This window comes from Dermacentor andersoni, chromosome 8 (assembly GCF_023375885.2).
Source record: "Dermacentor andersoni chromosome 8, qqDerAnde1_hic_scaffold, whole genome shotgun sequence".
Taxonomy (NCBI): domain Eukaryota; kingdom Metazoa; phylum Arthropoda; class Arachnida; order Ixodida; family Ixodidae; genus Dermacentor; species Dermacentor andersoni.
In genome coordinates, this window is record NC_092821.1 from 20,756,653 (window position 1) to 20,774,664 (window position 18,012).

At 46.3% G+C, this 18,012-nt stretch overlaps 1 protein-coding gene across 3 annotated transcripts in view; it reads left to right on the forward strand.

The window, feature by feature from the left end:
- LOC126526617 (uncharacterized) overlaps positions 1–18,012 on the forward strand; it is an 84,954-nt gene that overhangs the window by 15,516 nt on the left and 51,426 nt on the right. For all 3 annotated transcript variants that reach the window (XM_055068259.1, XM_050174484.2, XM_050174485.3), the window contains exon 2: positions 13,201–13,270. In XM_055068259.1, coding sequence (XP_054924234.1) covers positions 13,201–13,270 — 70 coding nt within the window. The remainder of the gene's footprint in view (positions 1–13,200; positions 13,271–18,012) is intronic.

Sequence of the window (18,012 nt, forward strand, 5' to 3'; positions counted from 1 at the left end):
GCCTTCAGCGCCTCGCCCGCCGGTGTTCTCTCCTCCGCCTTCGCCTCGCCAGCCGGCGGCTCCATTTTTCAGTGCACTGCAGCAGGTTACAAATCCTTGGCGCACTGCTGACAACTGCCTAATATGCTATGCCTGCGGTACACCGGGACATGTAGCGCGCTTCTGCCGCCGGCGCTTTCCGGCCTTCGTGGGCACCCCGCGACCACCCAGCTTCGGCTTCCGACCATTCCGTACCGCTCAACCACCACCACCGGAAGTCTACACTGCTGATGACATACCAGCACCGCAGTCACAGCTCTATGGTACTTGGCGCTCACCTTCCCTTCGTTGGCGCTCACTCTCACTCATGCGTCGTAGGTCCAGTGCCAGTATTGGCACTGGGCCTACGCCACTTTGCGTACTACTGAGGCGGAAAACTGATTTCCGCAGTTCCTGAGGCACGAACTGCATCATCGGAAAATCAAAGTCCTTGTTTTTCCCCTGCTAACGTTATTGAAGTGTCCTTTGATGGCATCAAATCTCTTGCGCTCATCGATACAGGTGCTGCTGTATTCGTAATTAGTGAGAAGCTTTGTCGTGCATTACAGAAAGTGACCATGATGCCTTCGGTACTTTTGCTTAGAACAGCCAGTGCACAGCAAGTTCAGCCAGTCGCTATGTGCACTGCCAGGGTGCTGATTTGAGACATATTGTATTCGATTGATTTCTTTGTGTTAACTTGTTGCTCCCACGATGCGATTCTCGGTTGGGATTTTTTGTCGCGCCATCATGCCGTCATTGACTGTGCACGTGCTAAGATTCAGTTCTCCATTCCGTGCGATTTGCCATCTCACGACTTTCAAGTTCATGATATTAGCAGGATCTGTGTAGCTTCAGATACTGATCTTCCTCCTCACAGTGCTGTATTTGTCCCTCTTTCATGCGCATCCCTTGCCGAAGCGACGATCATGTTTACACCCGCTGCCATCTTCATTCGCTGCCAGCCTATATTGTTGCCTTTCGCCCTCCTCATGATTCACCATGGTTCTGCAGAAATACTGATTTCGAACCCAAATTCATACACTTTGACTTTGCACTGTGGCGCGACTATTGGTACCATCGAGACTGTGGACGCTGACATCATTGTGCATTTCCCTGTTGCCGACGACGTAGATACTGCCAACGTAACAGCACTGACACCCCATGTGCCAACTAACCGAGTATCACCGGACATTTTTTGTCGCTCTGTTGCTGATGACCTCGAGCCGACTCAACGTGAGCGGCTAATAACTCTATTAAATGATTTTCGCGCCTCTTCTGACTGGAACCAAACATTGTTAGGCCGCACAAGTACCGTCTCTCACCACATTGATACGGGACATCACGCACCATTATGCCAGCGTCCGTACCGCGTGTCATCCACCGAGCGTCGTGTCATCACCGAGCAGGTTGAAGACATGCTCGAACGTGGTGTTATCAAGCCACCCTGCAGCCCTTGGTCGTCTCCCGTAGTACTCATTAAGAAAAAAGATGGTTCGATTTGTTTCTGTGTGGACTATCGTCGCCTCAACAAGATTACATGAAAAGATGTCTATCCTCTACCACGCATAGATGACGCCCTGGATTGTCTACACCTTGTAGACAATCCAGGGCGTCATCTATGCGTGGTCTACATGGTGCTGAATTCTTTTCTTCTTTGGACTTGCGATCCAGCTATTGGCAAGTGCCAGTGGATGAATCCGACCGCTCGAAGACAGCTTTCATTATGCCTGATGGCCTGTATGAGTTTACAGTAATGCCATTCGGCCTCTGCAATGCGCCCGCGACATTCGAAAGGATGATGGACAATATTTTGCGAGGCCTCAAATGGAAGACTTGTCTGTGTTATTTAGACGACGTGGTAGTCTTCTCCCCTGATTTCACCACTCACCTCTCTCGTCTACGTGAAGTCCTTACTTGCCTTGCCACCGCCAGCCTTTAACGTGAAAAAGTGCCACTTCGGAGCACGCCAGCTGACCATACTTGGCCATGTCGTTTCCAAAGACGCCGTCCTTCCCGACCCTGACAATCTTCGTGCTGTCGCAGAATTTCTGCAGCTGACTACAGTGAAAGAGCTCCACAGTTTTGTCGGTCTTTGCTCTTATTTTCGACACTTGGTGCGCAATTTTGCCTGCATCATTGCTCCCCTTACGAAGCTCCTGGCTGGCCCTGGTGACCTTCGCGAGTGGACTGCGGCATGTGACCAAGCCTTCACCACTTTGCGTCGTCTACTTACCACTACCACCCGAGTGCACCGACCGAAGTTCATACGGACGCCAGCGCCGTTGGTCTTGGAGCCGTCCTTGCGCAACGCAAGCCTGGTTATCCGGAATATGTGATTGCATATGCGAGTCGTGCCCTCACGAAGGCAGAATCGAATTATTCTGTCACGGAAAAAGAATGTTTGGCTATAGTTTGGGCCTTACACGAATTTCGCCCTTACTTGTATGGCCGTTCGTTCGATGTTGTGACAGACCACCATGCGCTCTGCTGGCTTGCATCACTGAAAGACCCGTCAGGGCGTCTTGGACGTTGGGTTCTTCGGCTCCAAGAATTTGACATTCAAGTCATATATCGATCCGGGCGTCAACATTGTGATGCAAATGCGCTCTCCCGATCGCCCATGCGATCCGATGAAACGCCATCCTCATCCAAAGAGTGCCCGGTTGCTACGCTTGCCGTTACTGACATGCCGTCTGAACAGAGAAAAGATCCGTGGATTGTCTCTCTTTGACATTCTTAACAGTTCTTCAACGGCTACATGCCCTCGTGCCTTTCGTCGCCAAGCCACCCATTTCGTGCTACGGGACACCATCTTGCACCGCCGAAACTATCAGCCAGACGGTCGCAAATAGCTGCTTGTCATTCCTCGCCATTTGCATTCCGACAAATGCACATATTTCCACGCCGACCCACAACAAGCTCATGCTGGCGTCCTGAAAACCTACGAGCGGCTCCGCCAGCGGTATTACTGGCGCGGCATGTATTCTTATGTCCGCAAATACATTCGGTCATGTGCAGCCTGTCAGCGACACAAGACATCTCCTCATATGACAGGCCCTCTGCAACCTTTACCGTGTCCTGCACGTACTTTTGATCAGGTTGGCATTGACCTTTGTGGGCCTCTTCCATGCACTGCTAACAGATATCGTTGGATAATTGTCACTATAGACCACCTCACAAGATATGCTGAAACTTCTGCACTTGCTTCGGCTGCTGCTTGCGACGTTGCCGCATTCATCTTGCGGCATTTCATCTTACGGCACGGCGCACCGTTAGAACTGCTCAGTGATCGAGCTCCTCGCCGCATGCCACACTATTCACCGCACCTCTACGGCGTACCACCCACGGACTGACGGTCTAACGGAACGATTCAATCGCACTCTTGGTGGCATGTTCAGCATGTATGTTGCGTCTGATCATTCCAATTGGGACGATGTCCTCCCTTTTGTGACGTACGCCTATAATACCGCCGTTCAGGCTACCACAGACTTCTCACCATTTTTCCTTGTTTATGGACGTGAACCATCCACTACCCTCGATACCGTACTACCATATCATCCGGATACCTCTGAATTCACCCCTTTTTTCGAATTTGCTCGCCATGCTGAAGAGTGCTGCCAACTGGCTCGCTCATTCACGTCAGATACCCAAGGAATCCACAAAGATCGCCACGACAACGATCAGTCCACACAGTCCTTCGCCGTGGATTCGCACGTCTGGCTCCAGCTGCCCTTCCAAGCTCCAAGCCTTAGCCGAAAGCTTGCACCGAAATATCAGGGTCCCTACCGGATCGTCGCGTGTACATCGCCTGTAAATTATGTGGTCGAACCGGTGACGCCATCTTCGAGCAAACGCCGCCGTGGCCGCGAGACGGTTCACATCAGCTGCCTGAAGCCGTACCACGACCCCCTTATCGTGTGATCACCTTAGGTCGCCAGGATGGCTCCTCTTCGCCGTGGGGGCAATTGTAGTGGGTAATTGTGATCTGTGGTGCGGTGGTCGGGACGGACTGGAGCAGACGACAAGGAGTGCGCGCGCCAAGGCGAATTCCGTGCTGGAAGGAGAAAAACGACAACGACGAAGAGCGTCTGGCACGTGAACGCGCGGCGCAAGAAAACCAACTAAAAGAAGAAAAGTCAACCAATTAGGAAAGACCACGGGGCGTCAGGCAGCCAATCCGAGAATGCCTAATCGGCTAGAGCGGAAGAAAAGGCGAGGCACGCTGGCAGAAGGGGGAGACGCAGGGGAGACGCCGGGAGAGTTCCAGGAAGCGATGCCAGGAGGAGGTCAACCACCGGACCGGGAGTTGAACACGGGCTGTCGGGTTCCGGACCCGAGCCACCAGGACTTCACCCGACCGGGGCCTCCTGCCAGCCTGTTCCTGTGCGTCGCCCGTCTACCCGAGCGTGCCGCCAGCTGCTCAAGGCCGGTGAGCTCCTGCGCCCGTGGGCAGGGCGAGACCAGTCGGGCTACGGGCCCGAGTTCTACGCCAGCTGCCCGGCCAGAACGCCGCCCCCGTCTGTCGTGCCGCCTGCTGCCCGAGGCCAGCGTTCAAGCTTCTGTGCCCGTGGGCAGGGTGAGAGCAGTCGGGCTACAGGCCCGAGCTCTACGCCCAGCTGCCCGGCCAGAACGCTGCCGCCGTGTGCTCGTGCTGCCAAGCCGCCTGTCTTACCTCTCCAAGCCAGAGCTGGCGCGCTCCGGTCGCCCGGTCAACCAACTTACACCACGACCTTTGGTGAGACCAGCGCAACTCCTTTCGTCAACTTGCCGTCACGTCTCCGCGTCGAGACTGTTATGCGTCCCTGCCGTCGTGGCAAGCCCGGACTCGCGCATGAGGTAGCTCCATACTAGCCCCAAGTGTGTTTCTTTCTGCGATTATGTCTATTTGAGTGTTTCTTTTATGTTTTCTGTTTTCTCCTATTTATTTTAAGCCTTCTTTAGTTCCATTAGAAGTTTGTGTGTGTGTTCGAAACCAACGGCTTTGTCCTCAATTGGGTTCTCGGAGGCTCCGCCTAAGAGAACCGTCAGAACCTTTGAGTGCATGAACCTTTGTCTCCTATTGGGCATCACAGTAATATGCATGTGGCGCTGTGCGAACTGCCACCGCTGCAGCGCGAGACTGGAGCTCGGGCTGCTGGTTCGAAGGGCCAGGAGTCGTGATCGAGAGCTACTTGCGATCCCTCGAACGAGCTGCCATAAACCCCATTTCAACACGTAGAATCAAATGAGTGGTCACTCCATCTGCAGAGAGCATGCATCAGCCTAACATATTTTCTGAAACTCCACTCTAATCATCAACATCCGTGTTCCAATACCATTCACGATATAACGTGCTACGCTCTTTCATAATTGTCCCTCTGTAAGACAGCCTTTCTCACTGCATGTGAGGGAGATTAACGTTGAAATGGATATCCCACTCCTCGAACATTGCTTAATGCTTCCTCCAGCTAAGCTGCTACTGCCTTGAGAGTGGCAGCTGATAGAATGTGATATATCTTTTCTACAAGTTACAAAGCATGCTCTAGAGATCAAAATCTAAATGCATTTCATAGAACTCCAGTACAAGCACTCCTGCACGGAGTTCTACACAGATGCATGGAAGTCTCATGCCGGGGTGTCCTATGCAGCTGTCGGTTCATCCTTCTCAGAATCCGATGTGCTGCATCCGGAAACAAGTATCTTTACGGCTGAGGCCCATGCTCTATTGTTGGCTGGGAAGCATATAAGGAAATCAAAACTCCAAAAAGCAATCGTACATACAGACTCCCTAAGCATCGTGAAGGCCTTGATGTCACTCTGTAAGCACAAAAATCCCATACTTAATGAGCTCTATTCTGTCTTGTGTAAAGCGTACCTACCTATCTAAACAGCATGTCATTATATGCTGGGTGCCTATCTATAGAGAAATCGAGGGTAATGTTCTGGTGGACCAGATGGCCACGTCAATTGCATCGCAAGCTCTGAATCCTACCACTGCTGTCCTTGTCACAGATCTCGGGCCTTTCTTACGAAAGAAACTGCAAACTGTGCCCCACTGGCAATGCATGTGGGATGCGGAAACAAATAGGCTGCACGTGATAAAGCCACAGTTAGGTTTCTGGCCCTCTGCAACAAAATCATGCCGAAAAGATGTCCTATTCTGGCATCTAAGAATAGGACACACTTTAGCACCCATAATTTTTTACTCACTGGGCATGAATCTCCAACCTGTGTTAGATGTGGGGAGAGACTGACCATCCTACACGTCCTCCTGGAGTGTCGGGAAACTGAATCTGAGAGAAACATACATTTTCCCCGAGCGTACCGGCAGCACATCCCTCTTCATCGTATCGCGTTTCCTGGTCCAGAACTGTTTTTTTGATACTAATACAGTCCTAGGTTTTCTGAAAGATGTTGTCTTGTATGTTATTAGCCCCATATATTCGTAGCGCTTCCTCTCTTTAGAGGATGCCACTGCGATAGTAGTATTGTACAGCACATACCTCCAGGCCCTTGAGTTTAAAGGGCCCTGGTGAGGCAGTAGTGCTCTAGCCAAGTTTTTAATCTGACATGTTTTGTATACTGTACCATTTTTTAGTAGTGCATGGTATACGTCGTAGTACATGTCATCAGTCATCGCCATAATCTTATTAGACGTATATTTTACACACTTTAGAGCGACTACGTTTAAAGCCCCTTTACAGCCACGTCACATCAACTTCATAGAACTCACCACTCCACTGCGAAGTCAATAACACCGGCATGGCTCTCTTTTGCCATAACTGGCCCTTGTGCCAATAAACAACACACATTCATTCAGAGCTGTGCGTCATGTTGCGAGAGTGTTTGGGAGAGAGAGTGTGAGTAGGCGCATTGACTGTGAGAGGAAAGCAGAGAAAAATGATTGGGAAATGGAGTTTGTGCACAAAGTGAGGCACGAAATGGCTAGGATAAGGTGTCTCTGGCGCCTTGTCTTCATTTCTTGTGCAGGATCATTCCAGTATGTTGTGACATCGGAGTTTGTCAAAACTGCACAGTCGTGGTGCCACAAGTTCTGTTATAAATAATCCTTATAACTTCAGTCAAAAGCCTAGCTTTACAACAGTGACATACCTTCTGCGCAGTGGCACCTTTCTTTGATAGACCTTTCTTTTATTGTATTCTGCAAAATTAATTCTGTGCTGAAACCTGGAATGAAACTTCAGTCTTCAGATCCCCAGTTCATTGAGGCAGGGCTGGTGGAGCTTCACATTGCTCAGACAGAGAGGCAAGACACCATTCCATGAGGCACACCATGTGAAGAGGCATAAACGTTAGGCTGTTAAAATATCCATGTCTGGTTGAACAAGTCGCATACTTGGATATTATTGCCTTTCAGTGCACATGATTAAAATGAAAACCAACATTTGAAAAGATAATGTTGCTGGTTGTGTCTAAAGGAGAAAGGAGTGGGAAATCTTGGAAGCATTCTCAATGGCATCATAAAAACCACAACAATTTGTCAGCAAGCCATTCATTTTGTTATCAATGAAGGAGGTCACGTTTTTTATTTCTATACCGTAACCAGGAAAACATAACAAAGTTGAAAGGTTGCAAATGGTAATTGCAGGTTGTGTTGCTTGCTTTCTGTTTCGTTTTATTCATTGTATCTTCCTTTCTGTGCTGCTATATTTTTAGGCTACAAGCCTAGATGGTGTGGGAAAATAATAAGCAGCCTTGAGCTTGCTCTCATCGAATCCATGTTGGCTTAATGTATCCCTGTTTCCTTTGTACCTTGCAGCAGCACAGTTGTGACAGAATCATAAAGTACGAGCAGCTCGTACAACCAACTCCAACAGCTGCATTTTTAGGAATATAGGGCACTAGGTCAAGGAGAAATGAAGTATTTATGAGTGCACACAGTTTGAGAATGAGAGAAATTAGAGGAGAGTGCCAAAGGACACGAGAAAAAAATTAAAATGAGGAAGACAAGGCCATTGCTAGAATATATTCAGGGAGCCGGTAAGACAGGCTATAAGGATCAGAAGTCGGACAAGTACCAGATTAATTAATATTGTCACATGGTAGTGACTGCGAAGAAAGCAGCCAAACTGAGAAAGACGAAACTAGCGTTTTATTGGGCGAACTTGTGCCCTTAAAAACAGGCTACACTCAAAGAACTGCGACAGCGGCGAACACAGTCGGCGATCGGCGAAAATCTGATCAGCGGGTCAAGCGCGTCAGCTTTTATACAACAGTCGTCGAATGTTCCAGAGTAATTGCTGGGACCCGCGTGCCTTCCAGAAAGTTGTACATTATTCGTGTCCCGCACAGACGCGATCGGATTACACATCGTTCGGTTGCAGACAGCCGATGGGAGCATTGATAACATTCCAGAAACTTCCGATACATGCAGGCATGTCTTGTGCTGTGTGATAACATTTGTTAGGCAGTGAAACGTGTCGCCCAATAAAGACAAACAAGTACACGTGTCAATATGAATACACACACCAACCAACTCTCTTGAAGTTTTTGTGAAGTTTATTAACTTGTGCCCATGCTATGATTTCATAAATCTTTAAGACAAGTGTTACGAAGGCTAGGTTCTGCTCACAAAAAGAAGTTCTAAAGGCATCGCAAGATGGGGCAGTACAAAAGTTGCAGAAAGTGCGTTCAAGAAAATGTTTAATGGTCTGATCGATGATGGTGATATCATCGTTAAGTATCCGGAAGCCCACCGGACCACCCAGGAACTTCTGTACGTCGAAATTTGCCATGGCAGGGATGGGAGCACCCGCAACCGTGATTCACGATGGTCTCGTCCCCACCGGATGGGCCCCGCATAGGTGGAGTGAGCGGCACTTGGCGGGGTTAAGAGCGAGACTGAGTTCTGAAGCGAGAGCTTCAATACGATCAATGCGGGCCTGCATCACCCCGGCACTGGTTGCCAAGGGTGTCAGATCATTGGTGTACGCCAGGATGTTGTGCTGATGATCACCACCCTGTATGGCTTGGATGACGGGGTCGACGGCGAGGTTGAACAAGAGCCTGCTAAGAGGATAGCCCTGACGAATCCCGGCAAGGATGGAGATAGGCGTGGTGATCCGTCAGCAGCGATGGTCCTCGTACAGTAGTTGGCGTACTGGTCGGCTATGAGGTCGACAAATCGATTGCCCGCGCTGGCTCCCCGAAGTGCATCCAGCAACGCCTGATGAGGAATGGACCCATAGGCGTTAGTGAAATCGAGGAACGCGACGCAGATGTCCTCATGGCCACTGCGGGCTTTGTCTAGCCGTTCCTGGAGGATGAAGTTGTGCTTAAACACTCCATCATGAGGAAGAAGCCCCTTCTGGCAAGGGGAGAGGATGTGGTGCTCCCCCAGCCAGTCTTGCATACGTCCTCCCTGGCACTTGGCATAAAGCTTGGCAGCTGTGTTGCCAAGAGTAATAGGGTGCCAGCTGCGGGGGTCGGACTCGTCGCCTTTCTTGTGAATAAGGATTGTTCAGGAGGTCCTCCAGCTGTCTGGTGTACGATGGTACATTTCTTGTACAAGATGGTGTACAAGAAAGGGTGCCTGTGCCACCCTCTCGTGGCTGCGCAAGACACCATATACTCATCGGGCAAGTTTATCCAGACACTCGAAGCTAGAAAAATCGGCAGCAGCAAGTGCGCTAGAAAAGTCACTGCGGTCTTAAAAACGGTGCGTTGCTTTTCAATCGCTGCTGTGCACAATTTTCTTGCTTTTGGTATGCTGCATCTGTAGGTGGATTGTCGTTAATAAAGTGCATATGTATCTCACAAAAGATGCATGCTTAGGGCACAAAACTGCATTTAACATTCCGCTTTGTCACATCTGCTGACTTTTTATGACTTTTGGAGCTCACAGATTGGCAGGTATGAGTATGTGCAAGGAGAGATGTGTCCAGCGCGTTATTGTTCACTTGTGCATCAAATGGGACCAGCCTTGACCGCACACAATGGCTTAATGGCTGTAGCATTGCACTGCTTAGCACCAGCCCGCGGGTTCTGTTCCTGGCCTAGTTTCAGTGGAGCTTAAATGCGAAAACAATGGTGTACCGTGCATTGGGTGTACGTTAAGGAACCCCAGGTTGAGAAATTTAACCAAGATCCCCCACTGTGGTGTGCCTCCTAATCGTATTGTGGTTTTCGCTCGTAATATCCCGGAATGTTATTTTTTTATTCATTTCTTGAACACCGTGAATCACTAGCCAGAGCATTCAGGTACAAGATTTCACCTGCGTGCACCCTCTTGCACCACACCAAATACTAGTTGTGATGAGGCACAACATTGTTGTCTTTGAACATTGTCACTGCTTGCCACAGGTAAAAAGAGCACCGCTGTCATACTTTGCGTGCACTTAGCAACACTGTGTCTCGGGTGAAGCGTATGTGCACAACTCTAATGCAACAAATGCACAGGGCAGAATGACACAGCAACGTCCTCCTCTGTGTGGTTGGTTTCCACCTCTCTCTGAAGCCTGATTTACTGTTCAGTCCACTGCATGTCGTGCATGTCACACTGTTCCTTGAGTAAAAAGCGGTGGCAGCACATTCCCTGAAGAGGTGCAGTAAGGAAGTTGGCTGCCATGTAATTATCATGTCCAGGCATTGCCTCACTTTGCCTGTCTATGAAAATGAAAGATTACATGTTGCCTAAACAGCTAACCACGTGGCTTGCCCGCCATCATGTGCACGTGCAGGGCACTTTAGCACCTATCAGGCTAATGCTTTCACATTTTGATAGTTCTTGCCTTTGTGCTGCAGTGCTTGACCGCCAAAGCCTTAGTTTCACTGGTATGGTATACACAACGTGGTTATCTGCTGTGCTGGCTGAGTGCCTATGTCATTCTGCTGCTGAGTTTCAGGTCACAGGTTCAACTCCCGGCCATGGCAGACACATCTCAATGGGGGTGGATTGCAAAAATGCTTGCACATTTAAATTAGGTACATATTAAAGACCCCTAAATGGTGAGAATTAACTCGGAGTTCCCCACTATGCCTCTATGTTAAACCTCACAATTTGATTTTTTTTGTCCAGCAAGTTTGATTTTACGCAAGAAACCATCACTATTGCCAATAAAGAAAGCCACCTTGCTGTCAGGAATTTCTAGCCTCAAAGAAGGAAAGAGCTTGGGAAACAGGATTTTGGCTTTCAGCAAATATTTAGAACTCCTTGCTGGGCGAGTTGGTGCATGGCTATGTTAGAAAGAGTTGTGTGTATAAAAGGACGATCACAGGAAAAAGACGAAATAGATGGAAAGAGCGTAAACTATCAACTGATTTTATTCGTTTCAAATCTGCATATATAGCCAGCGTTCACACTTGATTAAAGAAGGGAATTAAAAGCAGAGCGGCAGCTCTATGCAGGGATTTTGAATTGTCTAGACTTGCAAATTCAATAAGTAATTGTAGAAAGAAAGCACTTTTGGTGTTTTTCACTGCAAGAACCCAAAAGGTCTCTGTGCTTCTCAGAACAATCATCAGTGAAAAGGGTTTGTGGCAGTTCCTAATTAGCCAGTATTCACAGAAACATTTCAGTGCTGTACAGGTTGAAGACCCATTAGCCACAAAAGAATTCTGGTGATGTACGTTTATTGAATACTAATGCTCATGTTGGCTACGTTTTTTCTGTTGATGTGAACAATTTGTTTTATTCCGTGCCTCATGATGAATTGTTCGTAGCCATCAGAGAATGCATTGAAAGGAATGGTGAAATAGGGTTTCAGAACTCCGCTGGGGTACCAGTAGACAGCTTCATGTGTTTGCTCAAATTTTGCAAGCCGCCTTTATATCTTTTAATTACTTTTACATGCAACGGCAGAGCATTTGTATTGGTTCATGTGTTACCCCAATCCTGTGTGGGATATATTTTTAGCTGACATTGACCGCTCCCTAAATCATGAGTTTTATATAGGTGGTTAAAGCTTTTAGATATGTTGACAACTTTTTAGTTGTTGTATCCAAACAAAGTATGTTAACCTGCACTGATTCAGTGAGCAGTATTCTAACCCTTTTTAGACAATATGGAAAGGGTTTGGCTTTCACGCACGAACTTCCTACTAACTGTTTGTTGCAGTTTTTAGATCTTACATTGCAGTTCGGCTTGCATCATATCTGCCGGCAGTATGGACCATGAGCACAGCGAGAGCTTTTACCTTATGCTACGCATTCGAAGATAGTTAAGAGGGTGATTGCAAGTTCGTGCCTGGAATCTGCTCTCGCAAAATCAGTGCAATGCAAGACAGCTTCCATAATCAAATTAACAGGCTGCTTTCAGCCGGCTTCTCCTACGAAGTCATCACAGCAGTGGCCGAGAACTTTCTTAAGAAGGTAAAAAAAAGAAGGAGAAAAACGTGGCAGCACCACTGAGTGCTTGCTCAGAAAGAAAGCCACTGTTGTGCCATATATGCACAAAGTTGCCTGCAACATAAAAAAAAAGTGGCGAAACGCCATGGTGTCCCTGTAGTTCTGCTCCAAATAAGCTCGCTCGGTTGTGCCCGAAAATCAGCGGAGAAGGAGCCAGATGAAGCAGTTGCAGAATAAAGCATGCCGAAACTTTCATGAAATGCGCCACTGGCGTGGTATATCAAATCTCGCTCAAATGTGGGTGAGTATATGTGGCCCAAATAGGGCGCCGCGTGCATGAATTTGCAGGCGAGCATGCATTGTCAATTCAGAAAAGAGAAGGAGCACACTTGCCCACTCATTGCCTTGCATGTAAAGGATGTAGACCACTCTTCAACAAAATTAAGATTCTAGGCAAAAGCAAAAACAAAATAGTGCATGAGTTTTTGGAAGCTTTTCACATCAAGGAAAAGGGCGACGACTGCATAAGCGATACTTCTGTTGCCTTTATTATGCTGAACACAATTTTCTGTGCAGCTTGTGTTGACATGAGGCAGATTTGATTTTCCCTCTTCTCCTCCTTCCCTCCCTTCCTTTTTTTTTGTCACATGTGAACACTGCCTATATATGCAGATTCAAAACGAATAAAACCAGTTGATTGTTTGCGCTCTTTCCATCTACCTCATTTTTTTCCTGTGTTCGTTCTTTCTTGGGCCCAACTCTTTCTAACATAGACAGCAAATATTTGCTGCTTGTTGCATCTGAATGGACCAAAAGTGCTTGTGTGCAGCTGAGAATCAAATTTTTTTCTGTTGTGGCCAACGTGTTTGTGGTAACTGCATTTTGGTTCTGCAGGGAAGCAGTGTTCGGGTGCAGGCCTCTTCAGTTGTCCAAGGTTCACAAGAACACAGCTGTCCAAGCACAAGTTAGTATGTGCTCTTGATTACCTTGAATTATTGGGATCGTACTCTCTGTGCTCTGTGTGAAGCCCAGTGAAAGTATGTGCTGCAACTGTGACCATTCTACCACAAACAAAAAAAGCTTCCTCACTACAGGAATATGCATTGAAGACGGATTCCTGCAAGTCACTGCCTGTTATAGGATCACGTGCCATATTTCAGGTTTGCTAGCGGTGATTGAAACATGTGATTATCAAAATGCTGCTGGGAATTTCACGAAGTGCTGAAAAATCCTAGAATATTGCTTTCAGCACTGCTTATTGGATCATGTTTGTACATTTGCCCACAATATTGACCAAAGGCCAAGCCAGCCTAATCCAGTTAGTATTGTTGTGGTGAGAATTGCCCTTTTGCGGGTGATCGGTGTTGAAGGTGAGTTGGTGCTCTTTCATGGTTATGGGCACCACGAACAACAAGGACAGAAAGAAATCGCACAAGCCATCGCTCGCCTATGTAATTTATTTCTCCGTCTTCATCTTTCACGCTGCTGGTAATTATGGATTGGTGGTGGCTTAATTGTATTTTGTCACATGCATACAAAAAAAAAAAATTTTTTTTTCCTTGTTGAGGAAGACATCGTTACTTTTTCATGTGTTCATACTGAACACTGCTTTAGTCCTTGAAAATTCATTGGGAGACACCGGGTGTCCTTTTAAATTTTGGAACTTTTTCAACAACTTATGCTACAATCCATTGGTGTGTTGACATTTGTCATGGCTACGAGGGAACTACACTCAGACCCAGCACAATACAGCCTCATGCAGCGCCAAGCTGGTCTTCTGCTTGCCTTGCCCCTGGTCTTGTGCTACCATGTTCATAATTATTTTCTTCGCTCTGGTTTTTACAATCTGATATTGTAGCACTTGTTTTGCCTTGTTTCGACAGGACGTGGGGAATTTCAAAGCCACTGTAGCAAATTTTCAGCACACAATTTGGGTCATTCAAGATCCAAAGGGTGCACTGCCTACTCATGGTTTGCATAAACCACTGTCAATAAAAAAAACTGGAAGACGAAGCATGGCAAGCTTTGTGACCAGCCTCAGTGGTTGTGTGGCTGTGGCTTTTGTAGCTTGCATCGCTTCCTTGCTGAACATCAGCAGTGTTTTCGGATCACCATTGTGAACAGAAATGGGGTCTTGCATACCGAATGTACTATGCTAGGCTGGCGGCGTCTTCACTTGCACTGATACCAAGTGATGCATTCGAAAAATGAAATTTGTTTTCCACTTTTACCACACATTTATTGAGCTGTATTCTACGAATTCCCATTTTGATAAATATGCGAGTTTGCTAGGGGTATGCTTCAGTGCCATTCATTCGAACGCTAAGGGTACTGAGGTAATGTCTTCAGCTGTTAATTTTTGTGTGTTAAATGAAGAAAGCCCCCCAAAAATTCTGGCAGTCCTCAGGCTTCCCTAAACAATTTAATTAGCTTTCTGACAGCCAGTTTCGGTAACGTTTTTGGTGTGTCATGACATCATAGTGCAGAAAGCAGCCACGAGGGAGGGAGCAGGACATTGCGAGGTTCTGACACTTGCTCTGGCTCGCTTGGTCACCTCCTGTGCCGGTGCGCATTGTGAGACCCGATTTGGCAGCATAGCAGACAACTGAGCGAAAGATGACAGCAAGTTGATAGCAACAAGATGTGTCCTCGAAAGCAGACTGAGGCTGTTCAAAAACTATAGTCACTTTCTTGTTCTTCTTCTTTTAAACCTGCTGTGGTTGCTCAGTGGCTAGGGTGTTAGGCTGCTGAGCACAAGGTCACGGGATCGAATCCCGGCCAGGGCGGCCGCATTTCGATGGGTGCGAAATGCGAAAACACATGTATACTTAGATTTAGGTGCACGTTAAGAACCCCAGGTGGTCGAAATTTCTGGAGTCCTCCACTACAGTGTGCCTCATAATCAGAAAGTGGTTTTGGCACGTAAAACCCCATAATTTTTTTATTTTTCTTCTTTTATGCTTAGCACTTATTCGTGCCACAGTTCTATGTTGCAGCCATGCGACCATGTAGGCTCTACAGGTAGGTAGGTACCTGAATGATAGGCAATATATTGTCACAGATATAAAACTATTTACACAATGTATTTAAGAGAGATACATAAGCAGCAGTAGAGAATCCTGAGAGGCTGTTGCCACTTTGTCGTCTTCACCGTTTGAATTACTAAATCAATCGGGCGTTCAGTCTCGAACACAGAGCCTTGTTGGAGTGATCAAAGCTTCTGTACGAGCCCCTTGACAACAAAATCAAAATGTCGACATTGTCCTCTTTTTCCCCCGTAACAATATTGTTACGGAAGGATGAAAGAAGAGAGAGGAAGAAGATCGCGGGACGCTAGCTGCTGCGTGTTGTTCGTGGTCAGCCATCTTAGCTACTCCGACTCATTTTGTATATATATTGTAAATGCACTCTTTCTATATTCCTAGCATCCCCGTAACAATATCAGTGCATTGGCGCTAGGAGCGTCAATTGTGAAAAAGAGTGTTCGCATCAAGTGTAGGAAATTGGCCACACCGCAGAGGTAGAAAGGGGATGAGAGTGCTTAGAAGAGCACATATCTGTGTGTGTGTGTGTGTGTGTGTGTGTGTGTGTGCGTGTGTGTGTGTGTGTGTGTGCGTGCGTGCGTGCGTGTGTGTAGGCAATTTGCTTTGTTATATCTAAGTACTGTTTTATTGAAATTTGATCTTTTATGCAAATAAGTACAGTTGCCCATCGATTTAACTCGTACGGAAGGGGCAGCAAAATTCTCCTAATTATCGGCCAAGCTAGAAAAGCAAATGAGAATGGGGAAAAAAATTAATTTTGTTGAATTTCCGAATCAATGATGAAAGATGCGGTTTCATGCAATGTCAATGATCTCTTCACATTGCCGGTACGAATTAAGCAAAGGCAGCCGTACTATTGCATCCATTCTGTCCCTGTGGCTGATAATGTCACCCGCAGTGGGACGACGCTACTATGAAAAACGCTGGCAGCAGGAAGCGACTGCTTCGTCCGCCTCGCGCTTCAACACGTTTTCGAAATTGGAGATTACGCAACCTCCAGTACTAAACATGTGGGAAGACGGCGCATATGATGCCATGGCATCTCAGCATGCCCACGCTTTGCACATGTTATTTATTATTATTATTTATTGATACTGTCAACCCAGGATGGTTCATTACAGGAACGGAATAAATACAGAAAGAACGTGCAAAAGTGTTACATTCTTTGCCAGGAAGTGTAAAAAAAGAAATTGCAAAATAACAAGCTGTACAGATGAAACATCGTACATCAATGTTGATTTTCTAGTAAGGATATTGTGACACATGAAAACTTACTAAAAATAGCAGTACCTAGGTATACAAAATCATAGAAAAGTGTTGTACACAAAGGCACACAAAATTGCCGTACAGAAATGTTGCATAGAAAGACATACAAAAGCGTTGCAAATCCTAGCAAGGGCAACAAACAGTATCGATTGAAACATTGCACTTCTATTACTGTTTTCTAGTTGAACGAATATTCTAACGGACGAACACTTACTGAAAAATTCACTGCAGAGGTATACTCATGAGCAATAAAGGTCACAGGCGTCAAATTATGTAAAATATAGACTTTTTCCGAAATTGATAGTTTCGCTATAGTTCCTGGTAGCCCATTTCATTCATTGGTGGCCCTAAGAAAAAAACTAAAATTAAAACAATCAACGAATACCAAGGGAGGGGCGATGTACATACTATGTCTGTGCCTAAAATAGGAGTCTGGTTGGATGTTAAAATAATTGTTTTTATTTAGGCTAACGAGATCATGAATGAAAAGAAAGAGAAATTTTAATCTTTCAAGGTAAGTTCTAGATTCTATAGAGGGAGATTGGAAATTTTGTTAAGTTCTGAAGAGGAGTCATGCCACCGATACTTATTATAAAAAAAAACTTAATGTGAGGCGTTGAATTTTATAAAGTTTAGATGTATTTGTTACCATGTAAGGTCCCATATTATTTTGGCGTACTCCAAGGTAGGTCTAATTATCGTTTTGTATGCCAGAATTTTTATTTCAGGAGTTGTACTGTGAATGCATCTTCTTAAGGACCATAGTGCATTGCGTGACTTGGTACATACGTCATCAATATGATCATTCCATTTTAAGTCGGAACTAATAGTAACATCAAGATATTTATGAATGGAAACCCTTGTTAAGGAAGTGTTGTCAATGGAGTATGTATGAATTAGAACTTTCTTTTTTCGTAACTCACATGGCAACAGCTTTCTTTATGTTTAATACCATTTGCCATGTGTCACACCATGTTTTAATCTTTTGCAAGTTTTATTCAAGAAGAATCTGGTCATTGGGATTTTCTACTTTGTTATACAAGACATATTCGTCTGCAAACAGCCGAATGGGCACTGTGATATTATTGGGCTTATCAATAATCAAAATGAGAAACAGCAGTGGACCCAAAATGCTACCCTGAGGTACACCGGATAGTACCGCTGAGGGGTCAGAGCAACCGTTTTCAAGCACAACATGCTGTTCTCTGTTGGAAAGATAAGATGAAAACCATTTAGTGATGAGTGGATTTTTGAAAATGTTCTTTAGTTTAGGGTGAGAAACTTTAACGAAAGCTTTGGCAAAGTCAAGGAATATTATGCCTGCTTGTTTGCGTTCATTCAAGGCACTTGCGAGATCATAAGTTAATCCAACCAACTGAGTTACTATCAAGTGCTG